Source organism: Plasmodium coatneyi, chromosome 5 (assembly GCF_001680005.1).
Source record: "Plasmodium coatneyi strain Hackeri chromosome 5, complete sequence".
Taxonomy (NCBI): Eukaryota; Apicomplexa; class Aconoidasida; order Haemosporida; family Plasmodiidae; genus Plasmodium; species Plasmodium coatneyi.
The window spans coordinates 724032-740412 of record NC_033560.1 but is presented as its reverse complement, the minus strand read 5'-3'; the positions used below and the strand labels follow the sequence as shown (position 1 = coordinate 740412).

Genomic DNA, 16381 nt, shown 5'->3' with positions numbered 1-16381 from the left:
ATTAAAAAAAGCAGCAAGTGAAAGGCTATTCCTTAATGTTCATTATTTTGTAATGTATGAAATGCATACACACATTCCCCTTAAGAAAGTACAAACAACCTGTGAACACTTTTAATTATATATAGAAATATACACCACACCTTCTAACATAAATTCATAACATAAAGAAGTATATATAAAGAATGTCAGCAGGAGCGGTAAGAACGAATATTTAAGAACAATATTGAAGGTCTGTTCCTCTTCCTTCTTTTTTTTTTATTGCAATACGAACAGAAGTACATAATGCACACTTAGTACTCTATGTACACACATATATATACATATATATATATATGTCAACATATGTGTATATATATGAATATATATGTATATATATGTTATATATATCGATATGTATATATATTTTCCTTCGTTCATTATATATTTATAGAAGGACAAATTGGAAAGTTTATACTCAAATGTAATTTTCTACAGGAAATTCAGCAAGTGGAATGATACTAAGGGTTGTACTAAATTGACCAGAAATGGAGGAAGTGCACAAGGAATAAGTAGGTACGTTGGCATTGAGTCATATAAGGAGAATATTATGGGTGCGTGGTGTCATATGCATGAGGAAAAGAATGTCACTAATCCTGATCATGAATGGTGTTATTGGTTTTATTATTGGTTAGGGGATATATTGTCTAAGAATTTACAGCAAGACAGTGGATTTAAGAATGATATGAGGGATATTTACGATGAATTGAAAAAGTTAACGGTTACCAGCCACTGCACGAACCTATACACTAATATTGAAAAAAAGGACTTCGATCAAATGAAAACATTATTTGATTTCCTGTATGACTATGGTGTCATACAAACTCTCTTAAAATATAGTGAGTCCCAGGGTGTTGAGATATGTAAGAGTTACATAGAGAATATCGAATCAGCAAAGGATAAAATTGAAACACGCTGTAAGGTTGATGCCGCAAAAAGTTCGGATGAGTACTGTACCAAATTTTGGGGTTCACATAAGGAAGATCTTCAAAAGGAACTATCAGAATTGGAAGATGCATTAACAACTGCACAAGAAAGAATAGAGTCTGAAGAAAAATTAGCGTCCCTTCAAAAAAACGAAGCCGTTCGCCAATCCACCACCACCTCTTCCATCTCTTCTGTCCTCGGCACCTTAGCAACAATAGGTGCCCCATTCTTATTATACAAAGTAAGCATCCAAAATTTTAAAAATCCAAAAATTTTAAAAATAAAAAAAATTGAAATATTTAACATATTAATATAATAACCTTCCGTTCCACCAACTACCACCCTAACAACCTTCCTTCCATCCTACCATCCCAAGAATTTAATACCACCTTCCTTCCACCAAACACCCCTAACAACCCATCTATCCACCAACCACGTAACAACCTTCCTTCCACCTAACAACCTTTCCTTCGTTAGACCCTCCGGTCCTTCCTTCCTCCTTAGACCCCTTCCTTCCTTAAACCTTTCCTCCCTCAGACCCCTTCCTTTCCTTTCCTCCCTTAGAAACTTCCTTCCTCCTTAGACTGTACCTTCCACCTAATACCACTAACAACCTTCCTTCCAACAACCACCTATAACCATCTTCCCTTCGAACTACCACCCCTAACAATCATTCCTTCCACCAACCACCCACCTAACAACCTTCCCTTCCACCAACCACCCCTAACAACCCACCTACCACCACCCTAACACCACCTTCCTTCCTTCAGTATTCCCCCCTAACCTCCTGGTTTGGTAACCACTCTTCTGGAGGAGGCAGAAAAAACACAAGAAAGAGAAGGTTCACTGAGGGCACCTTTGATACACTCACAGAAAGCAGCTCAACATATGATTCAGTAACTGAATCAATAATAGGTGATTCAACAGCAGAACACTCTACAGTACATTCTGCTGCACACATAAGACAACCTACAAGGCTGTCTACAGGGCCGTCTACCAGAAGAGGAGGAACAAGAACAAGCAATATGCGAGGTCGTCAGAATATTGGGTATCAGCGTACGTAACATCTGGAAGGGGGAAGGAACGTGTCTCTTTTATTAATTATAAAAAATATACATTGTCCCCCTTTTAAGGTACATAAATGACTGTGCAATTCATGCAGTTTATACAGTGTGTAAGAAACAAAATGACATTTCTTTCATTTTTCCGACTGCCCTTTTTTTCTCCTTTTTTCTTCTCTTTTCTTTTTCTTTTTCTCTTTTTATTTTTCCTAAAAATAATTTTTTCTTTTCTTTTCTTATATTAATTTTTTCTTTTTTTTTTTTTCCACCTTTTGTCAATTTTTCTCACGCATCCTCAATTTCCTCAAGGGGCGCGCACATATGACCCCGCGGGAAGGAGGGAGGTAAGGACAAATTTTACGAGTGCGTATTCCAAAGCATATGAGATGGACTTTTTTTTTTTTTTTTTTTTTTAAAGAAGCGCGCGCTGTGTTGCGACAGGGGAAATAAAAAAAAAAAAAAAAAAGAAAAGGGAAAAAAATAATAAAAGCAAAGGAGGTAAAATTAAAGGGCATAGAATAGGCAAAAAGGGGGGAGGACATCCTCCCCGGGAACCTTTCGCGGACCCGCGCACAATTTGGGAGGAGCACCTTTTCAAATATGTCCATAATTAGAACTTAAAAAGGAGAATGAAAAAAAAAATTATTAGGATTAAAAAAAATACAAAGATAAGAATTTGTGCGAAGAATTTCATGAACATTTTGCATCCTTAATAAAAGAATTTACCGACAAATCACAATAAATTGGAAGAATTTCTTAGGCTTATGTTGATTACACATAAGCATGAGCACTTTCGTACAATGAAAGAAAAAAGTAAAAATAAGAAAAAAATTATGTTAAAAGAAGAAAGAAAGGGAAGTTCTTCTGTTCCTACACTGTATGAACTGAGTGCGGTCATTTATTGTTTTTTCCGAAGGGCACTTCTTCAGTGTTACATGAAACCATAACCTATATTTTTTCTTCGCTGATCACTTGGTGTACTATTATTTGTTCCTGCTCTTGCTCTTCCATTCCTGGTAGACCGTCTTATGTACGCTGTAGGAGAACCTAGTGTGGTGGAATTTTCTGTTGTGGAGTCACCTATTGTTGAATTATCTGTGGAATATTGGGCGAAAGTATCTTCTGCAGAAACATCAAAGTTCTGTTCAGTTGATCTTTTCTTCCTTGTGCTTCTTCTTCTTCCTCCATTTCCAGAATTGTGGTTACCAAACCAAGAAGACCATGGTTTATACTGATGGAAGAGTGGAAGGTATGTTGATAGGGGTGGTTGGTTGAAGGAAGGTTGTTAGGTGGTAGGAAAGTTGTTAGGGGTGGTTGGTGGAAGGATGGTTGTTACGTGCAACGGTGATAGGCGGGCTGTTAGGGTGGTAGGTGGGTTGTTTAGGGGTTGTATGGTGGAAGGGAAGATTGTTAGGTGGTAGATGGAAGGAAGGTTGTGTTAGGGGGGGGTATGTGGATTGTTAGGTGGTAGGTGGAAGGAAGGGTTGTTAGGGGTGGTAGGTGGATAGAAGGTGGATTGTTAGGGGATGGGAGGAAGGAAAGAAGGTTTAAGAGGGAAGGAAAAAGGAAGGTTTAAGAGGGAAGGAAGGAAAGGAATGTCTAAGGAGGAAAGAAGGAGGTTTTCTAAGGAAGGAAGAAAGGAGGTGGTTTAAGGAGGGAAGAAAGGAAGGGTCTAGGCAGGAAGGAAGAAATGTCTAAGGAAAAAAAGGAAGGGGTCTAAGGAGGAAGAGAAGGAAGGGGTCTAAGGAGGATGAAGGAGGGGATAAGAGGGTCTAAGGAGGAAGGAAAGGAAGGGTATCTAAGGAAGGAAGGGAAGGAGGATTCTAAGGAGGAAAGGAAGAAAAGGTCTACTATTATTTATATTTCACAACTATTGTTTTAGTTCTTACCTTATATAGAAGGAATAGGGTCGCTGGTAATTCTATTAGTGCTAAGGTACCAAAAGCAGAACAAAGAGAAGAAGCATCACTCGCTTTACTCAATGCTTCGTTTAATTGGTTGGATATGGATTGTTTTTCTTTTTCTGCCTGCTTTTTGTCTGCTTCCAGCTTTTCCAATTTAGATTTTTCTGTGCAGTAAAATTCTAGCGCTTTCGCGGTATTGCAATGTGCCTTGTACTTGTTATAAAAGACATAACAATATGACCCAGTATTGAGACTCTCCTCTGCTGTGCAACGTGGTTCCACAGCCTTACATGCTGAGGAAATTTCATTTAGGTAACTCAACCACTGTGTCTCGCAGTTGGGCCAATTCTTCAGTAACCTCCCGTTTATGGTATCATGCTCATAGTAATAGTCGTATATTTTTTTCATATAGGAGAGGAGGTTTTTGTTAATATTAGTGTATTCAATTTTACATTCCTTCATATGAGTAGATCTCTTTAGCGCTCCATTAATTACTTTCAAGAGATCTGACAAATTTTTATCACCTAAATGTTGCCGATATTTATCCCCCAACCAATAGTAAAATAAATGACAAGGTGCATCTCCATATTGTGCCTGTTGATACAATGTACATGCGAGACAGTAAGCATTCGTGATTTTCTTAGCGTCCTTCACAATTTCCGTATACCCACTGAAGTCACTCTGTAATTTACTCATTAACTGCTGAGCACTGTTATTAGTGTTATCACAGCTCTCCGTGTTACCATCATTGAAGTTCTTATAGCATAGCCCATATGAATTTAACAGTTGTGAAGGTGGTGTCTGTAAATATATTGTCCGTAAAGAAGTGGAATATATGTGTAAGTGTGTACATGTGTACTTCCATTTTACTTTCGCTATGATTTTCATTACATTATGCGCTACCTATGGAATTTTGGCGTACATTACATATATGTATACATGAAACATGATAAACAGGCGAAAGTAAGTGAGAGGAGCTTAAAATTCTTCTCCTTACTCCTGACATTGTTCACACAGGTGTATATTCTCTTCTATGTACATATGCATAATAAACTTATTATTGGAAGTTGTGTGTTGTGTGCTGTTGCTTCCTTATATATATTTTCATACAGAATGTGTTCATGTGTGTGCAGGTATATTTTGCTTGTTCAATCATAAGTATAAAGAGAAATATGGTAGGTGTTTTATCTTTTTTTTTTTTTTCGAATAATATACATTAATTATTTAAACAACGACAACATAATACACCCATATGTATCCAAAATCTTTTCATAATATGTGCACATATATATAATTTAAGGCAAAAATATATAAAGAATTAAGCCCAAAAGTAGTCGCACAATGAAATAGATCGAAGAAAGTGAAACACTTTTGACTTTCCTTTCCTCCACTTCCCCTTTCCCTTACTCCCAATTTTAATCTATTTGCAAACCACTTCAAACCACTTTAACCCTCCTTGAACTCTTCCAAACTCCCCCAACATTCTAACAACCTCCTTTTCAATCCTTTTCAAACTTCTTTAACTTAAACAAAGCAAAAAAAAATAAAAAAGGGGGATACATTAATATATGCAATATATAGTGTGCACATATTTTTTAAAAGAGGAGGGAAACAGATAAATCAGATGTGTAATGTGTCGCACATTCATATAAATGACCTATTTGCAGTATACTTATCGAAAAGAATAAAAGGGAAATTAAAAAAAGAAAAAAAAAAAAAAAAAAAGGAGGGTGAACATTCTTATATATATGCAAAAATATAATGAAGAAATAAAAGGGGGGAGGATGAGTACAAGGGAAGAAGAGTCGAATAATGTGCAATGTGCACCTATTCCAGAAGTGGAAGAGGTGTATAATGTACTTTCTCTGCTCCATACACATGAACTGTATACAATATATTTATTAACAATTTTTAATGATTTTTCTCAATAATAGAGGGAAACATGAACTTACAATATATCACATGCTTAAAATGTTCATTTAAAAAGAGAGAATTACTTTCTTATATAGTTAATAACTGGTGAGAAGTGCATGCCTAAATAATGATAATGGCACAATTTTCTTAGAAGAATTATGTACAACAACACAAAGTAAAATGAATAAATAATGAACGTGTGTAAAAAGTGTATCCTCCCTTTTTTTGACTTCTTTTTCTTTGTCATTCCAACATATATATTTGTTTATATTTATGTGCATTATGCATATATATATATAATTAATATATACCTATATATGTAATGATTTGACGTACATACGTACACATATGTATGTGTAATGTCCTATCACTACTACTATTCGAAGAAAGTAGAAGTGTAATATGTGTACGTATGATTTTTCACATACATAATAAAAGGTGCAAAAAGTGAAAAAAGTGCAAAAATTTGACATATATTCATCAATAACCACTGTTGAACAAGTACAGCCTTTGTATTTCCCCCTCCTTTTTGAATGTATTAACAACTTCCAGAATAATTTCACAGTGTATAGAAACGTACACTAACCATGGCAATAGCGGTGAATGTTACTTCTTCTATTCAAGAATGAATAACTTCATATTATTCATATAATATTCCCCATATATAATATAATAAAAAAAAAAAGAGAAACGTATATATAGAAAAATGTTCACTTACACACTTACACTTACATTTGCATATTCCACTTTTCTACCGAACAATATATTTGCAGCCGACCGATCCGGAAAGTTTCCCTTCATGGAAGGAGTACTATGATAAATTCGAAAAAGGAAAAGGGAGCAATGTAGACTGTTCAGATGAAAGTGATTGCGGCAGAGAAGTAAAGAGTTATCAATTGGAAAATAGGGAGCTTACGATGCATCTTCATCGAACTAAGATAGCACTGGACTATATATACAAAAATTACAGAAATGAACACAAGAAATCACTAGAATGTACAGCACGCCATTTCTTTTATTATTGGCTAGGAGATAAATTATCTAAAGGTGCATGGAAAAGTAAGAATTTCCAACTTCACATAGGTCTTCTTTGCGACTCTATAAATAGTCCCTCTGGGACAGGGCTATGTGAAATTCCCCGTGATAATCCTGACGAAACAACTTTCCAACATAGGAAAACAATATTCGATTATTCCTACGACTACTGTAGGATAAGGGATAATTTACAAAATGGTGGGCCCCATTGTGACGCACAGTGGTTGAGTTACCTAAACAAAGTTTCCTTAGCATGTAAAGCTGTGAGCACAGATTGCGAAACAGATGCTAACAGGAAAAGGGAACCATATTGTACAAAGTTCAAGTCAGAGTACGGAGCATATTGTGATGCGTCGAAATTCTTTACCTTGTACTGTGATGCACAATCTAAATTAGAATCTGAACGGGCAACTGCAACGGCTGAAGCGGATCAATTATCTTCTACAGCAAACGAAGCTATTCGTCAAGCCACCACCACCACGGCCCTTTCCTCCATATTCGGCATACTAGCATTCACAGTCGCTCCTTTCTTATTATATAAGGTACAATCACAAATATAACTATGTAATTATAATTACAGTTATAATTACAGTTATAATTACAGTTATAACATATGAATGTTAAAAATATAACCAATAGACACATCAATGCTATATGAACAGACAAATATGTAGAATAAACTACATAATTTATTTGCACATAACCCCTAACAACCCACCAACCACCCTAACAACCCACATACCACCCTAACAACCCCCTAACAAACCACCTAACAACCTTTCATTCTAACACCCCTAACAACCTTCCCTTCCACCTACCACTCTAACAATTTTCCTTCCACCACCTACCACCTAACAACCCACCAACCACCCTAACAACCCACCAACCACCCTAACAACCCACCTACCACCTAACACAACCTTTTCTTCCACCTATCACCAACCACCTAACAACCCACCTACCATCACCCTAACAGCCCACCTAATAGCCTTTCTTCCACCAACCGCCACTAACAACATTCCTTCCACCACCCTAACAACCTTCCATCTACCACCCCTAACAACCCACCAAACACCTAACAGACTTCCTTCTTTCCAACCCTAACACCACCTTCCCTCCCTTTAGTATAAACCATGGTCTTATTGGTTTGGTAACCACTCAAGTGGAAAAAGAAAGAGAAGATCAGCTGGGCGTGATATTGACGACTTAACAGAAACTTCTACTATAGGTCCAACTGCAGAGGACGAATCAACAGTATACGGTGTACAGTCTCGAAGGGGAAGAACAGGAACAAGAACGAATAATAGTACAAATAGTCATCGCAATGTAGGTCGCCAAAATATTGGTTACCAGAACATGTAGGACCTGTAAAGGAATTTTTGCCTTCAAAGGAGCATAAATAACACCGCACACAGAATGCATACAATGTAAGAAGCAAAAATGACAATTCTTCCTTCCTTTCCCTCATTCCTTCTTTTTTCCTACATTCCTTTTCTTTCTTTCCTTTTTTTTTTTTTTTTTTATTCCTCTTCTTCATATTACTTTCCCTTTTTTCCTTCCTTCCATGTGTTTGTTTGAATAAGCACCTAAGGAAAAAACGTACTCCTAACGGGGATGCGGAAAAAGGCCTGACATTCTTGAAGAAATATTCTTGTATTACAAAAAAACGAAAAAAAAATTATTAAGTTAAAAAATTTTATAACAGAATGAATAGGCATTTTTTTTAATCTGCAAAAAAAAAAAATTTCACCAAACAAGTCAGAATAAAGTGGGGAAGAAAATTTTTTTTTTTCCTTCCGAACTTATATTAATTACACATGAACGTACACACATTCATGCAATACACAAAAAAAAAAAAAAAAAGAAAAAATATTTAGTACACCCTAAAACCCGGAATCTGAACATAGAACCTGTTCCATAAGGACCTGTTCATTAGGAACACTTTCCTTAGGAGCATCTTCCGTAGGAACACTTTCCCTAGGAACGTCTTCCTTAGGAACAAAGTCTTCTGCCCTAAACTCGGAATATGAACTTGGAACATGTTCCTTAGGAACATCCTTCCTCAGGAACACCCTCCATACGTACATTTCCATTAGGAATACATTCCTTAGGAACAGAGTCGTCCTCCCTAAACCCGGAATCTGAACTTCGAACATGTTCCATAGGAACAAAGTCTTCTTTCGTAAATTGGCATCCCATAAATTCGTGAACCAAAATTTCAAAAAAGTCTTCCTTCGTCGAATGCAGATTGCCCTTTTGACATTCATCTAAGACTTCTAAATGGATATCAATAATGATACGTTGACCAACACGGCGACCAACGCCCTGTTTTCTTGACCTCTTTGTTTTTTCTGGAGCAGATCCTGGTTGTCTGCTTTCTTTTACTAACGCATATTCATGTGGACCATCTCCCTGGTCGTCCACATGAACAAGGAGTTCTTCTAGGGATGGTAGACCACGTACTTGATGATCTCTTCTGTAACGTTTTCTCATTTTACGAAGCATTCCAAAATACTAAACAAAACAAAAAAAAAAAAGGAAAAAGTGATTTATAGGGGGTGAATATATTTTTTTTGAACCATAATTGCTACTTTTAACCGAAGTGCGAAATCCTACATACACAACCCTAAAATACGAAATCCTACACACACACACACCCAAAATGCGAAATCCTACACACACACCCTAAAATGCGAAATCCTACACACACACACCCTAAAATGCGAAATCCTACACACACACACCCTAAAATGCGAAATCCTACACACACATCCCTAAATGCGAAATCCTACAAACCCACACTCTAAAATGCGAAATCCTACAAACCCACACTCTAAAATGCGAAATCCTACATACACCCTAAAATGCGAAATCCTACACGTACACCCATAAAATGCGAAATGCCACACACCCCACTTATTTATTCACCTTTTTTTTTTTTTTCTTTCTTTCCTTTCTTCTTTTCTTCTTTTCTTCTTTCCTTCTTTCCTTCACTCCTTAGACCCCTTCCTTTTTTCCTTCCTTTTTTCCTTCTTTTCTTTCTTTTTCTTTATTTTTGTTCTTTTGTTCTTACCTTCCAAAGGAGATAACTTATGACAGATGTACCAATGAAGACAGGGATGAAAGGAAGGTATGGGGTAAGGAGGTTGGAAGGGTTGACGCCTTTCTTGTTACTAAGTGCGACTGGAAAAGGAAGGGGGGTGGCTTCGGCACTCTTCCCTGAGCCGCTTCTTCCTGTTGTTACAGAGGGGGATGATCGCGCTGCTTTGTTTCCACCTTGTTGTGCTGGTCCTTGAGGTTTGCCTGGTGGAGGTGGTCCTTGAGGCTTGTGGCCACCACTTGCTTGTAGTTGTCCATCCGCCTGTTGTTGAGGTGGTGGAGGAGGGGGAGGTTGTTGTCCTGGACGAAGACCCGGACTAGGTCCACCACCACCTGCACTACCATCTTGACTATCATGAGAACTAGTTGCACCTGAAAATTAAGGTATGTAAGATTGTTACAATGTAATTAAAAAATTACTATATGCCGAAAACATTTATTTCTCCCCTTCCCTAAGGACGATAATGTTCCTTTCCTTCAGGAAGTTCCTTTCCTTCCTTTAGGAATGAATGATGTTCCTTCCCTATGGAAAGTTGTTGCCTTTTCTTCCATTCTTTCCTCCAGAAGGAATCCTTTTCCTCCCTTCCCCCTGGGAAGTTGTTTCTTTCCCTTTCCTTCCTTTAGGAAAGATTGTTCACTTTCCCTGGAGAAGTTGTTCCATTCCTTTCCTTCCTCTGGGAAATATGTTCCTTTCTTTTCCTTCCTCCTTAGGAAGGTTGTTCTTTCCTCTCTTCAAGGAAGGAATTGTTGTTCCCATTCCTTTCTTTCCTTCTTTAGGGAATGTTGTTCCCTTCCTTTCCTCCCTTTCCCTTAGGAAGGTAATGTTCCTTCCCTTGGGGGGAAGGTATTCTTCGTTACCTCCTCCTTCTGAAGGAATATTGTTCCTTTCCTTCCTTGGGAAGTGTTGTTCTTTTCCCCCTTAGGAGGGTTACTTCCTCCTTTCTCCTCAGTAGAGTGCCTTCCTTCCTTACTCTATGGAAGGTGATCTTCCTTTCCTTTCCCTTAGGAAGGTAATGTTCCCATTCCTTCCCTTCCCTTTCACGAAAGTCATTTCCTTTCCCTAAAGTGTTCACTTTCCATAAAGTGTCTACTTTCCCTAAAGTGATCACCTTTCCCCTAAAGTGTTTACTCTTACTTCCTCCTATTTATGCCCTAAGGTTCTTACCTGATGGTGTTTGGGTGTCTGTTCCTGTTCTTGGAGTTTGGGAATCTGCATGTGTAGGGGTAAGACCTGGACCTGAAATAACAGTAGGGGTAGATTTAATAACAGTGGTCGTCGCAGCATTGTCTGTTACAGTCCAAATACCTTTGCCGTATTTTTCATCATCATCGAAGCCTTTATCTGTAGAATTCATTGTGTCGTCACCATAAGGGAGTAGAACACCATTAATATAGACACCCTTACTTGTATCAATAATGTTACTCTTACCTGTTGATAGTGTACTTGGGTTACGTGGTGCTGGTGCAGGATGGTCCGTCTTGACTAATTTCCGTAATTCTTTTGATCGACCTGTTTTTAACAGATCTACAATTCTTGCATTAGGACAATTTCCCTGTTGTTGCTGTTCTTCTTTTTCCTTCTCTCCTGATTGACACCCCATCCACTGCATTAATTGTTCAACCCCATAAATACCATCCTCCTTACTCTTCGCTTTCTCTAACCATTCATGTACTTGTGTCCCAAATAAATCGTTCCCAAACTTTATATCCTCCTCTTTGACCCAGTCACATTCAATTCCGTTTTTCCCACTTGGAAATTTGTTTCCCTTTCCTTCCATAGCTCCAGAGATTATGCTCATAACTTGATCCATATTACACTTCTCTTTAAGAATTTCCAATATAATTGTATGTCCTATTATACACTTTAGGTACTGCTCCCAATCATCTTCCTTCTTTTTCTCTTTTTCGTTTTTCCACTTATTTGTCTTTTTGTCCCATCTTTCCATCCAGTATATTATTTTTACTATATTCTTGCATATATCTTTCATTTGCCTTGGCCAGTTTGGATTTTTATGTTTTATGCTGCCACATATGTGCGCAATATTCGTCGGTTTTCCGTCCCCCATTTTCATATATTCTCCCAGTTCGCCTAACAATTCTCCTACTTTTCCCTTTATTTCATCCTAAGAATAAAAGAAAGAATAGACCTACACATTTATTCTTGCTCTTAATCGTGTATTTTCCTTTAATTGATTCATTCCTTTTTTCATTATTTATTCTTTTTTTATAATTCTTTTCTTCTTTTCTTTCTTTTAATTTTTTTCTTCATGCACCCTTTCCAGGGTGCACCTGAAGGGTTGCCCCTTGTCCCGTTCCTTCCTCTTGTCCTGTTGTCCCCCCTATCCGGTTGCCCCGTGTACGGTTTGCCCCCTTTTCCGGTTCCTTCCCCCCTTGTCCGATTGGATCCCTTGCCAGGTTGGCCCCTTTGTCTGGTTCCCCCCCCTTGTCGGGTTTCTTCTCCCCTTGTCCGCTTCAACCGAAATTTCTGGTTCTTCCCCTTGTCTGATACCACAACCCTTGTCCAGTCTACCCCTTATTCGCCTCCTTCTTGTCCGGTTGGACACCTTGCCGCTAGAACCCCTTGACCGGATCACCCCTTTGTCAACTTCATCCAATTACAGGTTGGCCTGTCTGCAAGGTGTTGGTCCTCACAGGCAGGAGCCTCTTTTAATTTATCAGAGGTTTGTTTCTCTGCGACGACTTTTTCCCTCAAACTAAACACAAACTTTATTTCTTAAAACACCAGGCCATATTGTTGTTCCTAAAACCGAAATCCCAATTCCTATACCCATACACCCTAAATCCTAAACCTTGAACCTTGAAACCTAAAGCCTGAAACCTAAACCCTAGACCCTGAACCCTAAAAACTGAACCCTAAACCCTGAAACCAAAAGCCTAAACCCTAAAGCCTAAACCCTAAAACGTAAACCCTAAATCCTAAACAATAAACCCTAAACCATTAACCCTAAATCCTAAAACCTAAATCTTAAATCATAAATCCTAAACCGTGAAATCTAAACCGTGAATCCTGAACCCTGAACACTGAACCCTGACCCTAAAACCTGAACCATAAACCCTAGACCCTGAACCCTAAAAACTGAACCCTAAACCCTGAAACCTAAACACTGAACCCTAAACCCTGAAACCTAAACCCCGAACACTGAAACCCTGAAACCTAAACCCTGAACACTGAAACCCTAAACCCGAAATCCGAATACCTATACCCTAAAACCTGAACCCTCCTCGCTCTTTTTTTTTTTCATTCCTTTCTTTTAATTGATTCTTCTCTTTTTTTGTTTCAACTTTTTTATTTTTAAAATTATATTATTAGTATATATGGGTGCGTTCTTGGTCATAATTCTTTTTTCTTCTCCTTTGAATATATAGTCATATGTGTTCGGCGTTATTCTTTTTTTTTTTTTTTTGCCTTTTCTTTCCTTTCTTTTAGAAAAATATCATAATACTGGACATCAGATTTGCCTTCCTTACCTTGTCTAATGGCACACCCTTTGTCCACTCTTCCTTCTTTTTTCCCCATGTAGCTCTTAATTCTTCCCTTTTCTTTTCACTTTCTGCTTTTTGTTCAGGTGATTGGGTGGAGGAGAAGCATGGATCAGGTGCTGGTGCGGCGGCGGGAGGTGGTGGTTTCTTTGGGGAGGAGGATGAACTTAGGTGTGATTCTACCGTGTTTTTTACTTCGTCCAATTGGCCATTAGCTCTATTTTCAATGTCCTTCAATTTATTTACTAACTGTTTCCCTTTTGTGGGTTCTTCCCTAGATTTACCAGTGCGACCCACACCATCAGGTACGTTCACTTTATACTTCCTATATTTTTCTGTGCACCAATTACTATTGTGTATTCCTTTCATTCTTCCCTTTTCTGCTTCACACTTCATTTTTTCAATAATTATGTTCAAAATATCATTGTTATCCCTATAAAGATTACTAGTTTCTCCATATTTACAGAGATCATTGGCATCTTTACCATTCCAGTTAGTCTCTAACTGCTCCATAGCCTCATAGGCATATTTAATTAATTCCTCACTAACACAAAGACCTTTTACATAGGTCAGCCATATAGTCAGGAGATCACATTTTCCTACACACGGTTTCTTTTTTCCTTCTACTAACTGTGTACTCTGTTCCTCACATTTATACTTATGTTCATTTGCAATTATTAAATTCCTTACTAGGACTTCGCAAAACTCTCTCTCCTGTTGGTTCCAGATTTTACCTGTCATTACATTTTCTTCACATACATCCTTCATCCCTGCCCACTTATCATAAACACCATTCTTATCAGCATCACTTGGAACATTTGAAAACTGCGTGAACAGTTCATCCCAATTTTCTATAAAGGAATGTGAAACAAATATGCATAAGCGAATACGAGAAAGCAATGAATACATATATACTTATTCCTTTATAAATATTCCATTCCCTGGGTTCAAATATATATTTGTGAATATAATTATAGACACTTTGAAACAATAGGAGTGAGCAGAGAAGAAAAAGTTAACATACCTTGCTCCGCATCATCCAATCCACTGATTGAGCAAGTATTTGGGTTTACTTGTAGGGTGGTGAGGGATTTTTGTTTTTGTATGGTTTCCTTTATTTTTTGTTCGAGTACACTCCCTAAATCCCTCTTAATATCCTCCTCCTTCATTAATTCTTTACTGCTCACACTGTCTATTATATTGTCTGCATCTTCCTGCGATACAGTTTTTCCTTCTTTCATTATTTCCCGTATTTCCTTTACTCCTGTTTCACTAGACACTCCTGGTGCATTACTCTTACTTCCTGCTCCTTCACTTGTCGCATCCTGGGTACAAAATTTCCCCTGTGTCTCTATTGCTTTGTAATTCCGCACTTTCTTATCACTCTTCCATCCTCCTTTGTTTATCCATTCTTTTATTGTTGCACCAATTAATTGACCCCCCACTTTTACTTCTTCTAGATTTAGGTTATAACATATGTCCTCCGTCATTCTTAAATTCTTTTCCTTCACCTTCTCCTTTACTACGCGTGATACATGTGGAAGTACCCTTCCAAAACGGCAGTGTTCCCCATATAATTCTACTAATACAAGGGTCCCAACTAAACACCTTAGATATGTCGTTATTTCATCTTCACCTTCGACCTTATCCCTTACTCCTAATTTTTGTGTTAATCCATTAGTATATAACATCACTTTGATCATAGCTTTGCATAATTCTTTTTCTGGTTCCTTCCATGGTTCTATTTTTTCCCCGTTTTTATCCATTCCGTCCTTGCATAAATGTCTTATTTCGTCTTCCTCACCCTTAAGGGTACTCATAAGATTTTCAAACATTGTTCCTAGGTCAGTCCATATTCCTCCCTACAGTTTGATAAAAAAATAATGTGCATGGACATATATATTGGACTCTTACTTCTCATTTTTTATTGTTTTCCCATGTATTATATGAATTCTTTTCTGTATTATATATTATTTTTCATATATAATCATTCTACAACTCCCTAATTGTATATAATATATTATTACCCCAAAATTGTCCAACCCTGCCGTTCCCCTTGCCATTACCCATTGTGTTATTAATTTGGATAGAAAACCGAACTGTTCTGCGGTCATTATACTATTACTGTTTGAATGATGTACTGTGAATATAGCATTATTCGCCTGTTTTTGTGGTGGACATGGTTTTTGTGGTTTCGGTCCTCTATTATTTATTAGTTTCATAACGTACCCCTTACTTTTCACAATATTAAGAATATATCCTAACAGCGGCATTCCCCTTATTTTCATGAGCTCCAAATTTTTGAACTCACATTCTTTACACTCCACTCCTGGATTTAATGCGCCGAGACTCTTCATTGTATTAAATGCATTCTCTATAACATGCTGTGCTGCACAATGTACATCCCAATACTCATGTAACCACATATTGAGAACAGCACAGCGCACATAATCCTTCATTAGCTCATCAGCAGTTCCTTTTCCACATTTAGTCTTGCTCATTGATTTTATTTTCCATAAACTCCTTAAAATGAAAGCACACTCCTTTTTCTCTTCAGGAGTCATCCCTATTGCTCCTTCTTCATTCATTCCTTCGCACTCTATTCCATCAGTGTCCACATCATTCTCCTTACTCATTTCCCCCAGCATTTCTCTAACCCAGCGCACTATATTCCCACCTAATGTTGTCTGTAAGTTAGAGTAATATATTTAGATATGTTCTTTGTACATATTATATATTTATTATTAATAGAGAAAAGTAATATACTTCGGGACACTGGCATGTTTGTATTTCATATACACTCTATATTATATTGTTATACCTCCCTAACGCGCTTGTTAGTACCTATACTTTCATTTTCCTGTAACCACCTTTCCTTCAATTCATCAAATTCACTCTTCGGGG

The 16381-nt window shown here is 37.5% G+C and overlaps 1 protein-coding gene across 1 annotated transcript; it reads right to left on the bottom strand.

Moving 5' to 3' along the window:
• Positions 1 to 8923: 8923 nt before the first annotated feature.
• On the bottom strand, positions 8924 to 9370 carry PCOAH_00011340 (SICA antigen; the record flags this gene model as incomplete). Its single annotated transcript, XM_020057943.1, has 1 exon — positions 8924 to 9370. The coding sequence occupies one exon, from the start codon at positions 9368 to 9370 to the stop codon at positions 8924 to 8926; it is 447 nt and encodes a 148-aa protein (XP_019913623.1).
• Positions 9371 to 16381: the final 7011 nt, after the last annotated feature.